General features: G+C 42.5%; 2 protein-coding genes across 4 annotated transcripts; one reads left to right on the top strand and one right to left on the bottom strand.

The window, feature by feature from the left end:
• Positions 1-262: 262 nt before the first annotated feature.
• On the top strand, positions 263-8,035 carry LOC119215604 (beta-galactosidase-1-like protein 2). The gene is made up of 19 exons (XM_037467884.2): positions 263-457; positions 965-1,150; positions 1,221-1,289; positions 1,716-1,811; positions 2,093-2,201; positions 2,293-2,385; positions 2,486-2,567; positions 2,649-2,713; positions 2,851-2,935; positions 3,296-3,433; positions 3,801-3,881; positions 3,975-4,084; positions 4,174-4,320; positions 5,892-5,963; positions 6,083-6,161; positions 6,254-6,341; positions 6,430-6,541; positions 6,631-6,747; positions 7,327-8,035. The coding sequence occupies exons 1-19, from the start codon at positions 366-368 to the stop codon at positions 7,408-7,410; spliced, it is 1,905 nt and encodes a 634-aa protein (XP_037323781.1). The 5' UTR covers positions 263-365; the 3' UTR covers positions 7,411-8,035.
• Positions 8,030-23,318, bottom strand: b3gat1b (beta-1,3-glucuronyltransferase 1 (glucuronosyltransferase P) b). Of its 3 annotated transcripts, none has more exons than XM_037467887.2 (8): positions 23,042-23,318; positions 15,865-16,133; positions 12,397-12,481; positions 11,245-11,387; positions 10,352-10,863; positions 9,966-10,262; positions 9,578-9,683; positions 8,030-8,860 (listed from the first exon to the last, which is right to left on the bottom strand). In XM_037467887.2, the coding sequence occupies exons 4-7, from the start codon at positions 11,354-11,356 to the stop codon at positions 9,597-9,599; spliced, it is 1,008 nt and encodes a 335-aa protein (XP_037323784.1). In that variant the 5' UTR covers positions 11,357-11,387; positions 12,397-12,481; positions 15,865-16,133; positions 23,042-23,318; the 3' UTR covers positions 8,030-8,860; positions 9,578-9,596. The 3 variants fall into 3 exon arrangements, with proteins under 3 accessions (XP_037323784.1, XP_037323782.1, XP_037323783.1); XM_037467885.2 differs by having other exon boundaries at positions 8,036-8,860; positions 12,372-12,481; XM_037467886.2 differs by lacking the exon at positions 15,865-16,133 and having other exon boundaries at positions 8,036-8,860; positions 12,372-12,481.
• Between the last annotated feature and the right edge of the window lie 890 nt (positions 23,319-24,208).

Below are 24,208 nucleotides of genomic sequence, written 5' to 3'. Positions count from 1 at the left end.
AATATTAAAACTGCGCTATTTTAAACTTAAAATATGCTTGTAATCTATTCATTTTTTTCCTCAAATAGGTTAAACTTTGATTACCCCATATGATTAAAATAATAAACGCCACATCTAAAGTTACAAAAGTTAATTGTCCACCAAAATAATGATCATATTGGGCGAATTATTTCATTATACGAACCGAAGAAAAGCCCATATGCAAAGTATATCAAGGGGTGTGTTCGATTTCCCAAAGGGAGACTCCCACCAGGCGGTGCGCTGTTGAGGAGCACCGCCTGGTGCATGCGTTCATCTCTGTGTGTCTGTAGTTCACTTAACTACACTGCTGCCTGTGTGACAAGAGAATATTTGCTCATGCACCGATGGTTGTGTTGACCATAAGAAATGCTCACAAAAGGAAATATGCACTTATCTGTCTGTGCATTCTTGGCTTCATCGTGTACAGATATTATGGGTAAGTAAAATGGTCAATTTCATATCTGCATAGTTAGAGCAACTTGGAGATGGCAACTAATGCAATTGCTTAATGGCTGAAAGTGAATTAATTGTTTTCTATATAAAGACATGCACAGGGAGTGTATCTTATTAATTTGGTATAATATATTGATAGTGATGGTATTTGGTAAAGCCACTATGAAGTGGAATGTTTTCATAATGCAGTATCACTGTCAATAATAGAATGTGTTTTATCTTCAAATTTAAAGCCTCTTTTACCATACAATGAAAGGATGCTTTATAGGAAAAAAAGTGAAAAAATATGTGTAACATTTCCCAAGGTTCAGAGTGCTAAATTAAATCTATTGAGCCGGATATTGCCTCTAAACTCAAATATGTTGCTGCTTTGTTTGGCAAAGAAGAGAAGCCTGTTATTTCCCATTAGGCATGTCATGCGGCCTATTCAGGCACAATAGCCATGTGTCTATATTATGTGAGTGTGACACAATTTAACTCCTCTTCCAAGCATGCCGGCGGGGGGACGGCGGATGAGCAGAAAGGTGGGCCTTAGAGCCAACTCGTCCCAGTTCACCCTGGAGGGAGAGCCCTTCCGCATCCTCGGGGGTTCCATCCACTATTTCCGTGTGCCCAGGGCCTACTGGCGGGACCGCCTGATGAAGATGAAGGCCTGTGGCATCAACACCCTCACAACGTAGGGGAAAACTACCACGGGTGCTTTTTATTTCTCAAGGCTTGAATACTAACATCCTGCATCCCCGCAGGTACGTGCCGTGGAGTCTGCACCAGCCGGAGAGAGGGGTTTTCAACTTCCACACACAGCTGGATTTAGTGTAAGGACTATTAGTCATTGATTGTTTTCGGCATCAAACCAAATACACAATCGACACACATCCATTATAAGAATGAAAACACCTTGCGTCACCTCCCTAGTTGTTCTGCCAATATTACCTGTGCCACCGGTGCGTTGGGAATACTCTCCTCTCCCTCTCATCATCTAAGCCCCGGTGCTCGGGGGAGAAGCCAGAATCAGAGAGGTCCCACCTGACAACGGCAGCATATCCCCAACAACAGCAGCTTATCAAGCAATTAACAACGCAGCCAGTGATAAGTGAGCAGGGAGTGTGATGCCATGGACGGCTGCTGCTGCCGCCGTTGCCCAGCATCTCTCACACTCCTCAAACAACCTCAAAGATACGGGGTCTCGCTTGGAGATCTAAATTCTGTGTCTTTAAATGTATCCACTATCTGGGTTTCAGAGCTTATATCAACCTTGCGGATGAGTTGGGATTGTGGGTGATTTTGCGTCCAGGGCCTTACATTTCCTCCGAAGTGGACCTGGGAGGACTGCCGAGGTAGTGCGAGCATGATTACACAGATATTATGTGCATGATTATTAACACATTATTATTGAAAGCCTGTTGCACACTTTGTTTAACCTGCTCTCATTAGTTTGTCTCTCAATAAATGAAATAAAATCTGTAAGTGACTGGAACAGGGACAGCACAAAAGCAACTTGATCGAATACACAAAGTTTGACTTTTTGTTGAATGCAATCAGAGTAAAGACAATTGAGACCTGCTGTGCCTCGGCTGGCAGCTCTGTGACATTTTTTTTTTTTTCTGCCTCATCACAGCTGGCTCCTCCGTGACGGCAGCATGAGGCTGAGGACGACTCACCCAGGCTTTACTGAGGCTGTCAATACTTTTTTCGATAAGCTTATTCCAAAAGTTCTTCCACTTCAGGTTGCTTTATGTTAACAAAGCCAAAATCCAGTCCATTGCAACTCCAGGTTGTTTCATTACACTTTATTATATTTTTGTTTATGTTTTTTAGTTCAAGAAAGGAGGTCCCATCATTGCAGTGCAAGTTGAAAACGAGTATGGATCCTTTGCAAAGGACGATAGCTACATGATTTTCATTAAAGAGGTGATGTAATAGGCTATATTATGTGATAATATATGAATAAAATAGATTGATAGAATCAATCACTTGACCCTTATATCTCCCATTCTTATTATTTTGAAAGGCCTTACAGTCCAAAGGGATCAGCGAGCTCCTGCTCACATCCGATTACCACAACACCTTAAAGTCTGGGGGTGTGGATGGAGGTACAGTCTTTTATTAATGCACACACACACACACTCATATATATATATATACAGCTTACCTTGTCATCCCCCATCTTGTAGCTATCAGATCAGTGAAGCTGCAGAAGCTCAATCAGAGGGACATCCAGGATCTGAACGCTATCCAGGTGGGTCTCTTACCTCTCAAAACCATTTCACCATCTGCCACTGAAAATCTGCCACAACGTCACGCAGACAGTTAATGAAACCCTGGACCCTGAGCTGTGTTATGTGACCGGCCCGGTTCTTCTCTGCGTTCTGTCAGCCCAACAGCCCCACCATGGTGATGGACTTCTGGACCGGCTGGTATGATGTGTGGGGCGACCTGCACCATGTGCTCCCCCCAGAGGGTAAGGAAGGCTCTCATTGCCTCCTTTTTGTTTGTGCTCAGCCAAGGTTGTGATTGTTGGATGGAGGTTTAGTTTTTGTGTTGCACTGTTTAGCCAAAGACTTTTTAGTATAGTTAAGTCCTAAATGGCCCCATATAGTCACTCCCTACTTTGCATTAGATTTATTTTCTTACTCTTTTGCATGCATGCTAACAATACAAATGCAAAACAGACATTCAGGACCTACGTTTGAATTATTGCAGCCCACTGATGTAGAACTCAGCAGGGACAAAGAAGACGTCCCTAAGACTGTATTGTGTTTAGCCTGTAGCAAGGACCCTTATGTTTACAGTGTTGTGAAAGAGTTAAGCTTTTTCTCAGATATGCTGTCCGCCGTGAGAGAGATTCTGAGGAGGGGCATGTCAGTCAACCTCTACATGTTCCACGGAGGCTCCAGTTTTGGCTTCATGAGCGGAGCACGCGCTGACCCTTTATACAAAGCGCTGGTCCCCAGCTATGGTTGGTTCTGTCACACAACAACACAAGCAGTGTTTTTCAACGCAAATTTACATTGTTTTGGGGATAATGAAGGATTATCCAATGAACTGAACTGCACTATTTATAGTAATATGTATATTTGACTACTATCACCTTTATATTTATATTAAGTAAATGTTAAAGCTTAGTTTTTGTGTTCTATTTTGTTGTCTTCATATTTTTTTATATTTCTGTTGTTTATTTGTATATCTGAGAACAACATGTAACCGGAGACAAATTCGATAAAGCCGATTCTGATTCTGTTTCTGATTCTGATTCTCTTGAGTTGAATGTCCAGCAGGTGGCGGCAGATGATAGTAAATCTATGTCACACTGTGTTGCTTTTCAGATTATGACGCTCCCTTGTCTGAGGCAGGGGAGTACACCCCAAAGTACCACCTTCTGAGGGATTTACTTTCTCGATACAACAGTAAGTTAACGCAACTCTGACTATGAACAAAGTATGTGGTTACATGCGGTGACTGACCTCAACACCTGTGTTGTGTCTGACCTTTCTGTGCAGGGGGGGGCATATTCCCTGACATGCCAGCCCTGCATTACAGGGAGTCTTATGAACCTGCTATCATGTACCAACACCTGTCATTATGGGATGCTTTGAGCTTCACTGAGGGAGTACGTTTTATGTAAGACTCTGCTGCCCATGTCTAAAAAAATAATATTTTCTCTTCAATTCATCAATTTATTTAATTTGTTTTCTAAAGCCATTTAAGTCACCCAAGCCAGTAAGCATGGAGAACCTCCCTGTGAACAATGGGAATGGCCAGTCCTATGGATACACGCTGTATGAAGCTACCGTCACCAGTGGAGGATTACTGAAGTCTGGGGACAACGTTCGAGACCGCGCCCTGGTGAGTCCTCACTGTACATCATGGCCCAATCTCTCAACCTCGTCACACACTGCCGCTTTGCCACACCTCTTGGTGTCACACCTGAAGCCGGCTTGTGAGCACGTAGTTAAGGCTGTCAATAGGACATAAAAACATTGTTCCTGCAACAACAAAAAATGTACGCTAAGGAATAAGTTGGGCTTTAGAAATGACTACCTAAACTAAGTCAAACATAAACAAGCTAACACAAGTACAGAAAGCACACTACAAACATCACTAAAGTAACTTTAAATTAACTAAAAAAATGTTGGGAAAAAAACACTGGGCTCCTGGTTTAATGTCTTGTTTGTTTACCTCTCCCACCAACATGTTTTTTTTGGTCTTCAAAATAGTTCAACACAGTCTTGGAGCATATTCTCTGAGCATCTAAAAATGATGTAAATGGGTTTTCATTCTAGTAACTGGAGCATGATGTGTCTCATACAAATATTAAGGGGTGCCTAGAGTGTCGCCAAGGCTGTTGACAAAGCATCTGTATAACTGCCCACTTCCCTAGACCTTAAGAAATACATATATGATTGACCCTGGTAAATAATGCCAATCATTACCATCCACGATATGTGAAAATCAAGGACAATTTGGATAATATACATGGGCCGAGATGTAGTTAGTACACAAAGTATGAAGCTAATATGAATAGCTTAGCATAAACCTGCAAGTGGGGAAGGAGCTTACCAAGGGAAAGAGGGATAAATTGGTCGTTTATTATGTTGGCCATTGTCTTGGCTAAGCTACTTGTCTCATAGAAAATATTACACTATTCTTTTAATATCAGACTGGCCTAACAGTGGTCACTCACTGTACTAAACTAACTTGTTTTGCATTGTGTGCATAAAAGCATGGCGAGGTATGTACAAACTAGGCGCACTGAGGTAAATGCGCAGACTGCCTGTCACAGATAATTAAAATGGCAAATTGCGTTTTTCCGTGTCATGCATATGCATTCACAGGAGGGTCAAGGGGAAAGTGGGAGTTTCCCATAATGGGAGGGGATCCATAAAGTATTATGTATTTTGCGGTATATACAGAAACCGCCCGCCTCTTAAAGCAGATGTCAACCAGAATGCAGGTTTCCTTACATATGCTTCAAGGATCACACTTTTTGCAGTTGAGTGAATACAAAATCCTTAATGCGTCGCAGATCAAGCAGCCTGCAATATTACAGTTACTGGAAGAAAGCAAAAAGGACTTTGATTCACGACTCAGCGTTCACATTCCATTCCAGCAGTTGTTAAAAACTTTGCTACTTTACAATTATTTGCATAAAAATCATTTTAAACAGTCATAGCATCAGCAGTGAGAACATCGCAGTCTGCACCCGGCCGTATCACAGCTGAAATACTTTTTCACAGTTTTGACTTTGGCTGATCCATAATAGAAGGAGAGAAGGAGAGAAGGAGGTGCATTCCCTTGTGCGTGTAAAACACTTATGCCCCTCCTAAAAACACCTTTGAGATATTTCAGTCAAGTGAAGCAGAGTTTATGTGTACTATGACATTTGACCTATTTGACAGCAACATTTGTCCTCCTAGGTCTTTATAGACAGAAGCTACATCGGCCTTTTCAAGCGCCAAAGCTTAGAGCTGGCGGTTCCTGATGGTAAGGTATGGCATCAAGTTGGACAATGTCCAATAAACTTCATTCAAAGTTATCAGACGTGATGGGTGCTCAAGTGTTGGTTGTTAAAACTTGAAAAAGACATAAAAGCAATTAATCCCTACAGGGACAACGTACATTGAGTTTATTGGTGGAAAACTGTGGACGAGTTCACCAGGGAAGGGACCTTGACAAACAGCATAAAGGTGATCAACAGAGAACATGAAGTTAATTGCTATGCCTCTTGTCACTCAAGCCCTGGATAGGGTACCAGCAATTTTGATTTGTGTTCTTGCAGGCCTTGTGGGAGACATTTTTTTAAACAATAACCCCTTGCGGGATTTTACAATATACAGCCTGGATATGAAACCCAGCTTTATTGATAGGTTTGTACACTTTATTGAATCTAAAGCATTGCATATCACTTTCATTATACCATAATAGTGTTTGAGAGAAGAAACTGCTTTATTTCAGTCTTTATCAGGCACCTTGGAAATCTTTTCCGGCCACTCCGAGCTTCCCTGGATTTTTCATGGGGAGGATGTTTGCCTATGGGTATCCGAGTGACACCTTTGTGAAGCTGCTCGTAAGTGAATCTGTACTTTTTTTGTGGGCTTAATGAAAAATACTTCATGTAAACATTGTGAAAACATGAACTTGTCTTTGGGTCCATAGGGCTGGGAGAAAGGTGTTGTGTTTATCAATGGACTAAATCTGGGCCGCTACTGGTCAATTGGGCCACAGCAGGCTCTTTACCTCCCTGGTCCCTTTCTCAACAGTGGAATCAACCAGGTACATATCTGCACAAACTGAATAAAACAGCCCCTCTATAGGTCATTATTTGACACAGTGGTTCCCAAACAGGGGGTCGCCACCTCCAGGGCGGGGCGGTGTGGGCTGACGGGGGGTTGCAGCCAACCCTAACATATAGCCACAGGTAAAATAAAATAAAATAAATAAATAAATAAAAACGAGGGGGGTGTGGGAACCATTGAGTTAACACGTTATGTGTATTTAATCTCAACCATAGTCACTGCGTCCGCTAAAGAAATACTCTGTCAAAGCAGCAACATGTTGATGCTGTTACATTAAGGGTTTATGTAACTGGTCTATAAGAGAGCTTTAAAAGATTTTACAATGAGCCAAGCTAGCTAGCTATTTCCTCCCATACTTAGTCTTCCTCCTAAGCTAAGCTAGGCTGACCTGCTGCTGGCTTTAGCGCCATTGTTAGTCAAGAGTGGGATCGATCTTCCATCATGCATTGTGATGGATTAAAAGGATTCATTTGACATGTAACTTACAATGTGTAAAAAACGCAGCAAGGGTCAAGTCTTAAAGGTATAACCCTCTTTTTGTTGTTTATTTCTTTAGGTCATTGTGTTTGAAGAGAAGGAGGGTGACTACAAGGTCAACTTTGAGGATACGCCTGATCTTGGCATGGCAGCAGACATCTAATGAATTGTCATCCCAGCCTGTATGTGCAATGTTATTGCTTGTTAATTCAGGTCGAACAATAATAGGGATGTCATTATTTAAATATCATGTCCCTTGTCTGATATTATACCATACCATCTACATAGGCACATGCACATTTTGAGAACAAACACAGGCGTATGGGAACACTTTACGGCTAAATACATACAGTACCTTCAGCTACAGTGACTCTTTACAATTACCAAGCATATTCTCTTACCCGTGGATTTCCACTTAAAGGGAGACACATATTTCTGTTAGATTTGTTATTTTGTGTGTGTGGTTATACTGCAGAGCGCAGTCAATGAAATCTTCTGTGAAACAAAAAAAGGGTTTATGAAACAATCTGAGATATGAGTCAACTTTCAAATGACACAAAACCACCATTAAATCATCATCTGACCCTGTGACATTACAACCAACAGCCACAGTCTGAGAACATGTAAGCAGTGCCAATGTAAGTCAATGGGGTCAATGGTGGGAACAAATAGATTGTGTAATACATCTATTCAAAAATAATGCACATTCAATCTTTTGAGTTATGAGATTTGCATCTCATTGACTTGCATATGACTTGCACACTCACGACTAACAGGTGAATTCTGAGAAATCATCAGTAACCATTATAATCTTAATTAGCTTATGGCGGAATTGTAAGGTGAACGGGACGCTAGGGATACTGAATCCTCTTTTTAATATGAGAAGACCTCAGTAGTGTTACAGCATGTCAGAAATAAACAGGAGCTTGGTGTAAATTATGCTGTTATACTGTAATAAATCAATGCTCGGTGGTTTTCAGTGCATGTGTTTCCGTGTACTCCCCTTTGTGCAGTGTGACAGCTGAGCATGTGTTACTGTGGAGTAACAGGACTCCTAATTAGTGCTGGGTTCAGGATGCTATCTAAATAGCTCAGTGTTGTACAGTACAAGTGTGTTGGGGGGAGGCTCAGATCCCCTCATTGCAGTCTGTCAGTCAGTGCTGACTAACTTAAGACAAGGGCCCCTTTCGTTCTTCCAAGCAGCCCTGTGCCCGACAGCCAGCCCGCCTCATAACAAACGGGCCCTATTTAGTGCTGACTGGATGGTTGGCTGGTGTGGTCTGCGCTCAGAGGGCTCTTTATTGCTTGCCGTGCCATCTCTTCTTGCAGTTAAAATCACGTAACATCCTTTGTTTATGCTCTCCGAGAAAACCTCAGTGGGCACAACTCCTGCCGATGTCTTGCATCAGTCAGTGCTCTTTCTTGCCGCTGTGCTTTGATACTGGTCTGTTCGAGCTCACGGTGAGGGCTGCCTTCTGGGGCGGACAGCTGTGCCTCCATTGGTGAAGTACGGCTACTGTACTGTGCTGTGATGATATTTTAGCTCCCGTGATATTACGGGAAGGAACTCTGAGGTTGTTCTGAATCCAATGTGAATCCAACGGAGAAATCCCCTTAAAAGAACGGACAAGCAAAGGAGACACTTGTTAGAATTTTCTATCAACAACATAGCACGTATAGCCACGCTGACAGCTAATTGCTAGCTACAACACACTAACATGCTCACTTTGGCAAACATGCTGGTTCAGGAATAATGTTTACCATCTTGGTCATTTGCTTGGTAACATGCAACGTTTGCAACTAAGCCTTTTAAGTAAAGCTTGGGCTGATGAACATACCATTAGTTTGACAGGTAATTGGTTATGAACCAAAGTATTGGACAAATTCTAATTTTGATCCTGTAGCATGTTGCAAGTCATTAGGATTCATTTACCAGGAACGCTTGTAGAAAAAAAATCTAATCTGTCCAGCTGACAAAAACCACAACCTCAGGGTAGCACTGTATGAAGGGCTAGGGTGTCACCTTCCTCAGACTTATCTTCTGGGGACAGTGAACCCAATATTAGTTTGGGGAAAAGTAGTGGATACAATACATTGTTACCTTTAGAAACATAATGCTAGTGTGGTGAAAGATTCTTATGATAAACAATCATAGCTCCATCTGCAGACAATTCTTTCAAAAATGTTGTGTAAAGGTCAGACATTTATGTGAAGTTAAGCTCCATATCTCATAGCGCACATACAAGTGGAGATGCTCAGCTTTGGCTCATCCCCCCCGATAAATCAGTGTGGAAATGCAGCAATTTGCATTTATAAATCTCTACCATTACCTGTGTCAGATGAAGAATGTCATATCTCCACATTAGAGTCTGTAAATCCCTTCTTGCCCTCATTTACGAGCACAGGCTTCTCTGTCCGTGTGTGCCATACTAATACCTGCGGGTAAAGAAGTAGCGGATGGAGACAAGCAGAAAAACAGCCAGTGTGATGAAACACTAAGACTTAAATTGTGGCTCCTAGTGCTGTGCAGTTATTATACATTAAACTTGCGGCACAATACCTAGAAGCAGAACGTAGAATCTTTTAAATGAGCTCAAAGCGTATACGAGTTGGCTGTAAGCCGACAGTTTATTGACTTTTAGAACAAGTTGTTATGACAGCCAGGGATCTCAAGAGCCTCAGGGGTCGCGAAACACGCAGAGTGCCTTGTTTTCCTACCTTTGTACAGTTAGCAGCTTTAGGCTCCAAATCGCTGAGAGTGACCAGCTCCTTCAACAAACTGCTCTCCTGATAACCCCCCTTCACTCCACGCAGCTTGAAATAAGCCTGAGGTTTGGATAGAATGAGGCGCAGGTTCACAGCGAACCCAGCCATGTCGATGGCGAAGGGCCGGTGTGGGTCAAACACAGTCTTCCAGCCGTACACCTTGCCCAGTTTGTTTACTTTTGGTGACTCGTATCGTAGCCCCCCCACAAAGGCCACGGGCCACACCGACACCTTTTTGGTCGAACGCATCTGGTAGTTGAAAAAAATGTAAAGTAAGACGTTGGTGAAAGAATGAGGACGTAGAGACGGCATCATGTTTTGCTTTGTAAGACAAATACCTCGTCAAACAGCTCCAGACTGTACGTGTTGTCATCATCTGCAAAGTAGACAATCCCAGGCTGGCTGCTGTTCATGCTGAAGGTTTCTCTGAGCCACCGCAGGGCCAGGTTCCTCTGTATGGTACCCCGAGGTATTCGGGGGTCCCGAGTGTCCCCTCGTACCTTATAGTTCCTGGGCGTCTCCACATTCAGGTGGGTGTAGTTGAGTCCTGTCTCGTGGAGGAGACGGACGACCAAAGTGGTTGTCCTCTGGGAGTCCTCCACTAGGATCCAGTGCAGGTTGGGCACGTGCAGCAAGGTGTTTGCCAAACGTGTGAGCTCTGCCTTCTGCACGGGCCGGCTGTAAGTGGGAGTGATGACGTGTATGGTGGGCAGGACGTCGGACCACGGCGGGGGCCGGCTGTAGACATACTCGGTGCGCATGACCTCCACGATGTCCCTGTTCTGAAGGGAGCAGGAGTCCTTGAGGGCGAAAGTATTCCGGGAGTTGGAGCGGCCATCCCGTCTGTCCTCTAGCCGGGAGGGGACACGAAGCCATCGTGCATTCAGATTAATGTATGTACTACACAGTGTGGACTCTCTTTAATCTGTAGATCATTTGATGACGTCTAAAAGGTAATCCTCTGTGTATTACACATCCCAACATTTCATCAAGCACTGATTGTATCAGTTTGCCAGTCGACCCTCTGGGCCCTCTGCACCACAGCTTGCATACATATGCTTTCATTTTGTTCAGGGTCAGCGCTAATGCGATTTCCAACAAGTGTGTGGGTCTCAATTGGGGAGTAAAAACACATTGCGAAAATGTGAAATGAAAATGTTGCACTTGATCATTGTTTGCGCATATGTTTCATACTACTACAACAAATACAGATGGATGTTTTTACCCTTACCCTTTCTTGTCGAGAGTAGAGGAGTGATGGCACTCTGGTGCCAAACAGTAATGAGCAGTGTCCAAGGCAACACAATCAAAATGATGGCGACGATGTCTCGTCTCTTCGGCATCTCCAGTGTCAGACTTGACTCATGCCTCTACCTGCGGAGAACATAACACATGCTTTGGTGAAGAATCATAAGAACCAGAGAGCTATGAAATGACCACCAAACTTACAAAACAGCAAAAAGCGTCGTTTGGAAATGTTGTATTGAATATTAAATGTCTTGTTATATCTCTTGTGTCATATTATATCCAATTACTTTTCAATATGTTAAACATCCACTACTATTTGGGGAAGTCCTTCAATTCAGTTAATAACATTTGAAGGTGGTTATTTTGTATGTATAAGGGAACATATTTAGAACGTGTCATTATTTTGATGTATGATAAAATAAATAACATGGTTTAAATCATTTTTGTTTGTGCTGACAGAAAGACGAGGCGAGATAAAATGAAAAGAGTCTTTCTCTAGAATCCATTCAGTCATTCCTTCTTTTAAGGCCTCATTCAATGCTTTTAGAGTTATATTTAGCATACTGTCTTTAGCTTTTGAATGAGGGATGAGCTGGTTGACTGACTTTCCAAATCTAATGCCTCATCGCTATATCTGGATTGCATTTTGAAGTCCATATATGGTTGGTCGTGTATTGAGCGTCAACACGCTGCAGCTGCGGGGCACAAACTACAAGGAAGGAGGCATTGTGTTGGAAAGCAGTCTCAGCCTGCTGGAGCTGCCACACGACAGAAAATAGGTCAGAAAACGCTCAGAGTTTTCTTTTTTTGTCTCATGTGAAAGCATACTTGCGTATTACAGAGAGTGTTTGAGGTCATCATTTGAAGACGGATTCAGTGCGGCCCTTTTGTTTGCAGGTGATGTTGTAAGTTTAAGTAGCTTGAATTGACTAATTGAGGTCAATATGTTATTTATAGTAATACAATATAATGTAAATATAAATAGTTAGCAACGCCTTTTATCTGAGCTTATAGTCATACCTTTATTTTAAATTTCCCGTTCTCCATGTTGCTACGGGAGCTCACTTTGAATATCAAAGCGTAATGTAAATACGATCCATATATTCATACCTTTGCTTATCGCCAGCCAACTCACATGGTCAGTTGGAAGGTCTGTATGAAGAGGCCTGGAGAAGTGGATGGCGTGTGTCCCGGAGGTCCAACTCAGCCAACGAATTATTCTGGAGAGAAAACACACAAAGAATAAGAATCTAATTTGTCATTTACATTGAGAAAAGCAACGCAATAAGGCAGGCTCGAGTCACTCTGCCTGCTTTTCTTTCCCTTCTCTTCATGAGACTAATCCTCCGCTTGGCTGACACCAACCAACTTGTTAGACTTCAGGACTGTCTTGGAGACATCAAAACCTGGATGACCTGCAACTTCCTGATGTTAAACTCGGAAAAAACGGAAGTTATCATGATAGGCCCAGAGCGCCTTCGAAGTCAGCTGTCACGTGATACAGTCTCTATGGATGGAATTGCTCTGGTATCCAACAGCACCGTCAGAAATCTTGGAGTTCTCTTCGACCAGGATATGTCCTTCAACTCTCATATAAAGAAGACTTCAAGGACTGCCTTTTTTCATCTACGGAATATATCAAAAATCAGGAACTTCCTGTCTCAAAGTGATGCAGAAAAACTAGTTCATGCATTTGTTACTTCTAGACTGGATTACTGTAATTCTTTGTTATCAGGCTGCTCTTGTAAATCGCTTAAACCTCTCCAACTGATTCAGAATGCTGCAGCACGTGTATTAACAAGAACTAAGAAATGGGATCATATAACTCCTGTATTAACTTCTCTGCACTGGCTTCCTGTTAAATCAAGAATAGAATTTAAGGTACTTCTCCTCACCTACAAGGCACTTGCTGGTGAGGCACCGTCTTATCTTAAAGAGCTTGTTATACCGTATTGTCCTACAAGGCATCTACGCTCCATAGATGCTGGGCTACTTGTGGTTCCTAGAGTTTTAAAAAGTAGGATGGGGGCCAGAGCCTTCAGTTATCAAGCTCCTCTTTTGTGGAACCAGCTTCCACTTTCAGTCCGGGGGGCAGACTCGGTCAGTTCATTTAAGATAAAGCTTAAAACGTTCCTCTTTGATATTGCTTATAGTTAGGGCTGGCTCAGGTTAGCCTGGACCAGCCCTTAGTTAAGCTGCTCTAGGCTTAGACTGCCGGGGGACTTCTTAGGACACACCGAGCCCCTCTCTCACTCTCACTCTCTCCTCCCACAATCATCCATGCTTTATTAATGTACATCACTAATTAAGCTTCTCTCCGGGAGTTTTTTGTGCTTTCTCGCCTAGCAGGTCTCCGTGGATCATAGTTTCGTGCGGACCCCGGTTCTGACTCCTGGCTCATGGCTCTGCTGACACCTGCTGCTGCCATCATCATTACTTTAAATATGATTCATATTACTGTCATCAAAAACCAACATCTTTCTGCTCTCCCTCCCCACAGAAGCCTCTGTGGATGGTGGTTCGATCTGATGGAGGTTGTCCCTGCAGTGGTCCTGCCGTACACCTCTTCTGCTACTTGCAATTACTTGTATCATTTCAGTTAGAGAAATTGAATGTATTGTACATCTTTTACATTGTTGATTCTGTACACATGACATCCATTGCAGTCTGTCCATCCCGGGAGAGGGATCCCTCCTCTGACGTTCTCCCTAAGGTTTCTTCCCTTTTTTCCCCATTGAAGGGTTTTTTTCATATTTTGGGGAGTTTTTCCTGTGCCGATGTGAGGGTTTCGGGACAGAGGATGTTGCATGTGTACAGACTGTAAAGCCCTCTGAGGCAAATTTGTAATTTGCGATTTTGGGCTATACAAAATAAAATGAATTGAATTGAATTGGTTCATGGCGCTTTAGATGTAACTAATCCTTGATAAAATCAACCCCGGTCTGAGATCAAAGGTTGTGCTAGCTAATTAACACATTGGGATAGGTTTGATGGGGCCATGTATGAATAGCGTCTTATTGCTTTAGACAAGCTAATTATCTGCAAGCCCTCCACCTCCTCCTTACTTTGCGCATCGATTTTAAGGTTAATGTCATCAAGGCTGAGAGCAACAACAACAGTTAGAGAAAGAAATGACGTGCTCTCATCTGCACAATACGCAGATTTTGGTAAAACAACAATCCAAAAATGTTTTAATGTTGAAACTATACACATGAATAAATAGTATATGTTATAGGTTATATTAGAAAATTAGCTAAAATGAAGTAAACACCTGTAAAGTCCTGTCCCCTTTATTTAACTAAAAAATGTACTTAATGTTTATCAGAAAGATTGATTTTAATATAGAAAACAATAACAACTACCAGGAGTATTATGCTCCTGGGAGAAACAAGGCCCCTTCCTTATACCTGTACCGCTTATATTTATTTTCTTCATCTGAACCATTCCGAAATTTCATCAAAACCCACACATCTTCCTCTTTGTGAAAACATTTTTGGTTTGTTGTCAGGAAGTAAATCAATTGTAGCTTTGTAGATAATTTGTGCAGTCTTATGTCCTACCAGATCCATGAACTTCAAAGCATGTTACAAGAACCGTATGTTAGTGTGTTTGCAATATCCTTCATTGTTCACCATCCAAATTTATTGTATTTTATTCAATAATGCGCACAATGTCCCTTTGTACGTGTTGCCTACTCCACTCAGTTGATAATATGAGTGAACAATTAGAAAGGGATTTGTCTCCCTACTCGCTGTCACAGCAGCAATGACATAACTTCCTTCAGACGCTTGAGAGATAAAACGTTATTACTTGTTTTAGATCACAGAATTGTAGATTCCAGTAAGAGAACAATACTTGCCATTGTCAAACATTCAATTCAGTCGCCATCGCCACACTAAAAACAAACTTTTGAGGATTTCTATACACACAACCAGATTTCCTGAACACAGTATAAAGAAACATCTTTCATTGAAAATCTTTTTACACTGCTCCAACGCCCTTTTCATTTCTAAATCCAGCACTTGAAACAGTTCAGTAAAAATTAAATGTAATGTTTCCAGTGTAATGTTTCCATTACATTTACTTTTTGTGGACCAAGTAGCTGACAAACTGGCTAATGTCCGAAAAGACCGAATGCTAACTAGTTAGCATTGTTGAACAGGATCCAGGTATTTTGTCCTAATTGCTGGCTTCTGAATCCAGCTAACTGTTATTCCCTTAAAACTTAAAAGTGGCCGATGCATGTGTCTGTGTAGACAGCTGCAGGTAATCGGATATATTCCTATACCTGGTGTTTCATGTCCTGATACTTGCGTTATCCCTTTCAACTGTTGGAGATGTTTAATGTTGAACCCGATGCCTCGCTGTGCGGCTAGTTTGGAATTCTAATGTTCAGGTGCTGTGGGATTTTAGTGATGCGTCTCTTCAGTATCTTTCATCTCAGCTTCTCTCCTCATGGTGCTGCTCAACATATTTTGTTGGGATTTAGTGGCCAAATGAAATTTGCTGTTTAAGACTAAAGATATAATGGATGTTGGTTGAATAAACTAAAATAGAAAATTAAATCAATCCTAAAAATGAAGTGCAAGAGATGTTTACTTACAGAAAGGGCCGATGATCCACTTTCAGTCACAGAGGCTAATCCTGTTGTTCTGTGCTAATGCTTTACGGTGATGGTAATTGTGCCTGGCCATGATGTGTCAGCTGTGGTGAACAGAGGGATCCATCAAGTTGCCTGAAGGGGACGGAGAGCGTATCTGGTGCACATATGAGCACTAGAGTCGGGGGGGGGACAACTCTTGGCTGCGGTTGGCAGCATCCGGTGAGGTGCTATCCAATCCCTGGGTAGGGTCGCGTCCTTAGTGCCAGCCCCTGTAGAGACAGAGGAGGTCATCCCTCTGGAAGAATGCTGCTTCTCATTGCTAAAACAAAGGCTGGGATTGTCAACGCTGATGGCGAGGGGACCGGGCGGAGGGGCAGCTATGGCCGGAGGACTCGGGACAATAGAATAAATCACATGAAAAATGTCACAGCCGCACAAATGAAAATCGTACTCGGGGATGAAGCAGGATCGGAGAAATTGAGGGAGCCATGCATAACGTGGTTGTTGTTTATCTGAGGCATAAAACAACAAGTCACATGGTCCACTAGACAGACAGTCAGGGCATTTCTATTCATTTTGTTTTCATTTCCTGACAGGCATACGAAACAATGCATTCTGAACTGACTAGACATTTTTAATTATGGAGTAGAAGGTAAAGAAGAAAGGCTCTTATCGAAATAACTACGGATGGAGGCGAGGCAGCTTTGTAAAGGCTAACAGCTCATATAACTAATTAAGGAGGATGCTTATACGTATTATTATTATTACGTAGACATGTGTAAATAATGCTTCCCGTGGTCCATGGTTCAGATGAGTGACTATGACCTTTTAATCTTGTGGAACAGGTTGAAATAACAACTAGTGTATCCTAGTCAGAGAACTGTTCAGTTGTTCCCTGACATCAAGGCGTTATGAGGACAAATCTCCCATCGTCAATGCCACGTTCACAACAGGTTCAAGTTTACAGGGTTTGGCCGTCGGGATGGGGGGGTAGGGGGGGGGGGACTGCCCGCCTAATTGAATGGTAGGGGAAACACTGATGTTATTCAAATTATTATTCAAATAAAAGTGGCCTAGTATTTTCGAATCAGAAATAGTGGATGTAGGTAACTATAGCTCAAAATTTACTGAATAGGCATGAGAGCAGGACTTGACATTAACATTTTTGATCACCATACCACTGTAGTGGTTTTCCAAAGTTAATAACCACTCAGCAATTTCATTAGCCACAATTTTGTTGTTGGGAAATAAAGTTTTATTTGATTAAAGTTGACTACGGTTGACTAAGAGTTTTTCTTGGTCTCCTCTTCATTTTTGGTTTCATCAGCAGTTTTCCGCTTTTGTGTCTGTCCTCCTTCGGGTTTTCCTACACCTGCTATGTGCTGCTACATTCATGACTTACACTGAGCAGGTCTCCTCAAGTTGTATCAAAAGCCTCCACCTGTCATGTGTGTTGACGCATCAATGTTGCTTAGTAACGAACGTACGGTGTCCGAGACGGTTAAACACCGCTCAAGATGTGGATGTGTGAGCTGGTTGAAATGCATGTGTCTCATGCTCAATGTGTGAGGCTTGAGAAGCCTGCAATGAGTTTATTATTTTAGATGCTCACATGCACAAGCCCAGGCGGGCGCTATTGAAACAAAGCAAAGAAAGCTCGATCGTGACGGGATTCTCTCCTCAGATTTCAGTTTAGCTTTCTTGAACATGTGAACCATTCTGACCCTTAATTTCCCCATTCCGTTCTGTTGGGCACTAGTACCATGATGTGCTATCATTATGCCATTCGAATCAATCATCAGCAATATTTCTTGCAAACAAAATTGACTATTTGAATATGCATGCATCTAATCACCTTTTATTGCCTCAGGGAATATGCTGTTTAATTAAGACATACGTCAGCAGGGAGACAAATAAGACGGCAAGCTCAAAAGCCGTCTTTCATGACCAAGAGCATGCATTGTGATCAGTGGCTCTATTACAGTAATACTTCCACATGAACAGATTCACTGTAAAAGAATAACTTAAAAAGCTTAACCCTTCTTTCCTGAGTGATGTTTTTTTTCTTCCTGCAGCAACCCAACACCTTTTCTCACATTGCTATACATTGCTATAAGTGATACTACAGAATACAGAAACATGTTTGCTTGATTAGAGGACATAATAAACCAGAAGAGGTATGAGATAAACCAGAAGTTTGAACTCAAAATGATCCACGGATGGTAATCCTTGCACTCCTGTCTTATTCAAGTACTTTTATAAATCAATATTCCATCTGAGTCGGTTTATGTGCTGAGGCTTAGAAGAATGACATGCAGTATTTTTGACGGATGGGCAATTATTAAGACGTTGGTGCACTCCAACAGTGTCACATAGGGGAAAAGGTGTCGGTGTGCTATTAAAATGCAAATCATTCAAATCCAAACTCATTTAATAGCCGCTTAAGCTGTCAATGTCAATCTATATCTGATGCAAACACCTTGAAAAGTACCTCCTGTAATTTCCAGTTTGGTGGGTCCTTTGAAAAATCTGAGTGATAATTAGTGGCTTTCATTGCGACAGTTGTGCTGGTGTCATTTCTCACATCCTGCAGATTACAACACAACGAGTTTTGCTGTTTGGAAACCTGTCTTCAAAATTATTCTAGAGGTTGGACCGGCATTAAGGAGGCAACTCAGATGAGAGTTTGAGCTTTCTTTGCATTAAATAGCTTAGGTTGTTGCATTTAAAAAAAAATCAATCAATAACTGTCCCAATGTCCAACTAAGCATACCCAAACATTGCATTGCATAATGTTATATCTGCAATTACAGCTTTCTGTGAATTTCGGCAAGTATGAGCTGTGCAAAGTGTTAATGAGTGGCGACTAGCACTTGGCCAGCGATGCATTTTACAGGCCAGACACGGAAAATCTTCCCACTCACCGCACAGTTTGCTAATAGAATGGTCTTGTGTATTTGTTGCCTTCATTGATTCCCCTACCACTGATCAGGGGGAGCACCCCACATCCCCAAGTGCCCCCCAAGAAAGTGTGGAATTGTTTTTCACATCTCCAATTATCCACTCCTTGCTGCACATGGCAGTTCCCCAGCTAGTAGTTGTTGCAGGCGGACACACGCTCTCTGTCCGTTGGTTCAAGCGAACATGGGGACATGTCCGTGCATGTCTGTATGCGCGCGCGTGTTGGGGCTGAACTGCCGTATTGTACAATTTAAAAAACCCACTTGTACTGTAAACAGGGGGGGCTCCTTTTAGCACCGTTGCTATGAGCCCTAACTCTGGGGATGACATGTCGAGAGGCAATCAAATGCTGGTGTTATGCACCTTCTACTTCATGGGCAATAACACACCACTGCTATAATCAATCTATTCAAGGGTTTTGCTGCTACCGCCTGAGTTGGTTTGGTACGACCGGCATCTAATGATTGCACACCCTATGGACCGATATAAGTATACTTGAAACACGGGACCAAATCAAATTTAGCTCATTAACATTTATAATGAGTGGATGAGGAGTAAACACAGTGTTGCACTGAACTGGCTAGAATCTCTTTATGCATGAGGAGCTCCATTTTACAAATATAAAATCTCCTTTCATTGTCAGAGTTGTATTACGTTTGTTGGCTGTTTCGTAACTTCTGATTTTGTGCCCCCCAGTGAGAATCATATTGTAACATCCTCTTAATTGCTGCTGCACCAGAGAATAATTCCATTTAAATGTTTTGAGCATTGTGTCGAACTCATTGTTTATCACCTACAGAATTTCTAACTTTGTGTTCATAAACACCTAGTATTATTCTCTTCATTATTATTTTATACAACACACAATAATCTAGTTAGTGCATGTACTTTGAAAATCATTTTATCAAACAGTTACCCATGTAAATGGTCTTGTTGTATCCTATTTTGCATACTGCATTCGGTGATGGGATAAATAATGATGAGTTTGTTTTAATAGAGGCATTCAAGAAAATGCAAGCTGTATCACCATATCAATTGACTAAATATTAACATAATCAAAGTAATCATTACGCTAAAATAAATATATGACCATGTCGGAATTGCTTGATTCTTACAATATAATTCAAATCAGCAGCTACAGGCAACAGACAATCAATTCCATCAAAAAACATTGCATGCCCTGCTACTGAGCACAAGTGTATAATTCTGCAGGACATGTAATTAGCTTAATCCAATTATTCTCATAAACAAAGCAAGAAACGACAATCCTGTCCAAGTTGTCCCAGTTAATGGAGCAACCTTTCCTTTTGCCTTGAGGTGACATCCGAATGTTTCCCTTGCTACATTTAAAAGAAATGTGGTAATATTCACATACAGTAGGGTTGTGTGTAATTACCTTATGTGTCTTTGCATCAACAGAGCTACAGAAACCACTGGTGTGAACAACACAAAGCTCAGATGTAGATGCAGATGCAGCGTTTCAGTAAGGCTAAAACGAGGGTAGCATATCCTTCGCTTTACAGAACAGACTCAGCGTCTCTTCAATTAATCTGCTTTCAATCTAAATGTACTGAGTGAGTATTGTACACTCAAACATGCAAAAATACATTGAGAATAATATCAGCATCCACAATCAGTAATCATGTGAATGAATGCATGGCCTTGACTCAATTACAATACACACAGGCCCAGCTTCCATTAGGCACAACCGTATTATACTGCAAGCAACCCTGATTACAAACTCATACAAACACACGCTCATACAAACACACACTCATACAAACACACACTCATACAAACACACATTCACTCTAACATATTCACTTGATTGCTAGTTGTTCAGTTGTTCAGAATATTTATCCTGGTGGGGCTTTATATGACTCTACATGAATGTCTACATGATCTTAAGCAGATTGACACACGAGGTGTCTGGATGTAAGAATAAAAGACAGAATGAGAGATTTATAGGTGGAGATGCCACGTACTGCATTTGGTCGACGCAGTGTTTAAATAATTCAAACGTTACACGGTTGTAGTCCACAGCCCAGCTGAGTAAACTCTCCCTGGCATCAGTGAACGGACTGCTTTCATAGTCTCCGTCTGAAGACAAGGGTTTGGTCTCCACATACAGTTTGCAAGCTCGTTCCTCGTCGTGTGCTGAAAACAAAACTCTTCGCCTGTGCTGTTTGCCCTCGACGGAACATTCACGGTCCGATGTCTGTGAAGTGTGAAGCACATTGGCTCATCAAGAACATCAAGAACATGCTGCATCGCCTTGCCCTTGGCATTTGGTGTGGCTTGAGTCACAGTCCTCCCTGACACATTGGTTTCCATGTATATGGAAGAGGCAGCACAAACTCCAGGATCATTTCAGAATAATTAGGAATAGCAGTCGCCATATGCTACTTATATGCAAAGTGCACTGTGCGCTTGATCACTGATTTACACATTCTTTCTGCTACTGACGCCTGCTTCCTTTAGACAAATTTGCTCCTTTAGACTCCTTGTAATGATGAAAAGAGAAAACACCTTGCTACGGTGCATCTACAGTTACTTGATGGTCAATCTCTCGCTCACCTGTGGATTGGATACTAGAAATAACTATTAAATATATCAATCCTCACACACTCCTAAGGCTAGCATTAATGATACTGTGCCTGTTTGACTACAGCGGGAACTTCTGAGGAGTCAGCATTCTGCTCCGTAGGATGATGGTGCTGATTTTTGCCAGGAGCCGCTTTCGGTCTTGATCCCCTCATGCAGCATTCTCTCTGCTTGAAGCCAGAATTTTGCCTCTGATCTGAACCAGCTTTCCAGTGGGCCAAAACAACCTCAAACAATCAGACTCAAAGGCGCTTTCTCTGTTATTCATGTACATCAAGAACACAGCGGAGTATGTGGATGAGAAAAAAGAAACAGCAAGCTCGCAGTGCTCAAAGCGTAACGATGTTCTCTTGAAGAGCCTTCTGAGGCACTTTTAATTATGTTGAGGCACATTCAATCGAGATTACACGGGTAGTGATTCCAGAGTCAAAATAGTTGGGAAGGATTTCAAATGCTAAAAATTCCCTCTGATGAATTTCCAAGAGGCAGCTCTTAACTAATTCCAGATCAAACCATTTCAACAAGCACCATTTGTTGGCAATTTGTTAATGAGCAGACCAGTAAGTGGAGAGCAAATCTGAAAGTTAAGTGCGTCAACTTTATATAACATAATTATAAAGATATTATGGCAATGGTGCACAGCCTTGTGCAATCATAGCTGCATGCAGCACAGTGTCATGTTTTACATGGAATAAATGCTACTGTGAGTTTGTTTTCCACTCCAAACACAAAAAGTGCCTGTAGTGTTTGAACACTAGCAACTAACACTTTAATCACTTTATTTTAAAATGAGTTAGATTTTGGTACAGTCTGGCCTTCTTGCATGTTCAGAACCCTCATGATTAAGGGTTGTTGTGATCCTTAAGACGTTCACACTGCAGTTAGCCCTGAAAAACAAATGGACAGCTGCTGTAAAGCGGCACCAGCCGTGCTGCTGTTACTGTCTGAATGAAGGATGCAAAAGTCAGCGCACAACACTGCAAAGTAAGTCTCTCTGGGCACGTTACGTAAAGCTGCAATGTCAGTAATATCCCTGTCGCAATTTATTTTGCAACTCATTTGTGATGGTTAATCAATAACACTGATTTACAGTTAGTGCTGACCTCACTAGAATGTCCTATTGCTGGGGGGGTTCCATAAATTGTCTCAGATTTTGCACATTGGTGTGTTGCTGAGGATTCACGTTCGTTTTAGTGTCAGTATTCAGACAGATTGGTTTTACAGCAAGGTACCAAAAGGGACGCCTTGAAGATCATCAAAGTCCCAACATGTGCCTTTAATAAGGCTGAGCACAGCCAAGACTGACACACCTCAGCAAACTTAAGTTGGCTTTATAAAACTTGAATAAAGTTACTGTAGGGAATAAACTTCACCAGTGCCATTCTGTTGTATGCTGTCAAGCTGCAGAGGACAACGGACAAAGTTCCCTGTCAATCCAGCAGACAGATAGCAGCTTTGACCAGCTGTCGCTGGGGACAGGACAAGGACAGGTCCTCGCCCAACAGACACTCCGATAAGACACCGACGCGGGAGGAAAGCCACCCGCCAGCCGCGGGTCCTGTCTCCGTGTACGGACACTTCAAAAAAGCAAGAGCCTGCCTAACGCCAGTACCTTAACGGTGGACTGAGCATCCACTTCTCCGCATGCCGCCGTCTCCTCTTCCTCTTCCTCCTCCTCCTCCTCCTCCTCCGCCGCCTCTTGGCCAGACCTCACAGGCTTCCTCCATCAGGACGGACGGAAAACACGCGCCTCGCGGCCGGGAAAAACGACTGCCTCTTCCCCGCGGCCGTCCGCGCGCGTGAAAGGGGCTGCCCGTGCACGAACGAGCTCGCCCCCCCAGGTGCACACGTCGGATGTGTTCTCCCCTCGCGCCGCACGGACCGAGATGATGGGAGGAGAGGGGGTGGTCTATTCTGGCACTACCCCCTCCCTCCTCCCCCACCGACCCCCCTTCCATCTGATCCGCACTCCTCCTCGTCGCGCTTCCTCTCCTTCATTCTACTTTTCTTGATGCCCCCCCCCCCCCCCCCCCGAATTGGACCAAAGGAACACTCAGTCTTTTGTGTTTCGCCGTTGGTACTAAAACTAGTAATTGTCGGGTTCGTGCAGGTGTGATCGTCCTGTGTCACATGTGAGTGAGTGTGTTTTTTTCTGGACTGGAAGTGTTAATGAGCCCCCCCTTTTAAAAAACAAACAGCTGTCATTGCATGTACCAAAGAGGAGTACCCCCGAAAAGGAGGAACGGAGAGGAGATAGCGCAAATAGATATAGAGTCACTAAGTTTAAACGAGCACACACCTTCAAAGCACGTGGGATGCAATTATATTTTTTGACATTGAAAGAATACCCCCCCCCCCCCGCCCCCACATGCCCTTCCACCGCCCTTATGAGTCATTAAGTGCCACTTTTCTTCTTTTTGAAAGGTATGACATTTCGAAGAAATGTTAAGGTACTGCGGGTAATCCACCAAACCTGAGCCTAACCTTTACTGAATAATGGGTTGTGGCTGCATCCTCTGACACCTCCGTAATTGAAAAAACAAACAAAAACTATCCTTTAGGTTTTACAGACTAGACTAGACTATTTAATGCACTATGATCAATGGTGGAACAAACAGGACATGCACCTCAGCCAAGAGAGTGATAGTGAAACAACACCCTCTGAAGCCATCAATCATAATTCTGAAATCTGTCCTGTCCAACACTGACAGAGCTAAGATACCATCTGGCCGGAAGCCCATTTGAAATCATCCCTTTAAAGCTGCTGTGGGCTGCTGTT

This window comes from Pungitius pungitius, chromosome 16, assembly GCF_949316345.1.
Source record: "Pungitius pungitius chromosome 16, fPunPun2.1, whole genome shotgun sequence".
Taxonomy (NCBI): Eukaryota; Metazoa; Chordata; class Actinopteri; order Perciformes; family Gasterosteidae; genus Pungitius; species Pungitius pungitius.
This window is presented reverse-complemented; position numbering and strand designations above follow the sequence as displayed.

Coding starts and splice junctions, on each gene's coding strand:
- LOC119215604 (XM_037467884.2), top strand. CDS start 366: ATGGTTGTGTTGACCATAAGAAATGCTCACAAAAGGAAATATGCACTT. Junction 2,386..2,485: donor ACATGATTTTCATTAAAGAG/GTGATGTAATAG, acceptor TTATTTTGAAAG/GCCTTACAGTCCAAAGGGAT. Junction 3,434..3,800: donor AGCGCTGGTCCCCAGCTATG/GTTGGTTCTGTC, acceptor GTTGCTTTTCAG/ATTATGACGCTCCCTTGTCT.
- b3gat1b (XM_037467887.2), bottom strand. CDS start 11,356: ATGCCGAAGAGACGAGACATCGTCGCCATCATTTTGATTGTGTTGCCT. Junction 10,864..11,244: donor TCTACTCTCGACAAGAAAGG/GTAAGGGTAAAA, acceptor CCTCCCGGCTAG/AGGACAGACGGGATGGCCGC. Junction 10,263..10,351: donor GTCTGGAGCTGTTTGACGAG/GTATTTGTCTTA, acceptor TTCAACTACCAG/ATGCGTTCGACCAAAAAGGT.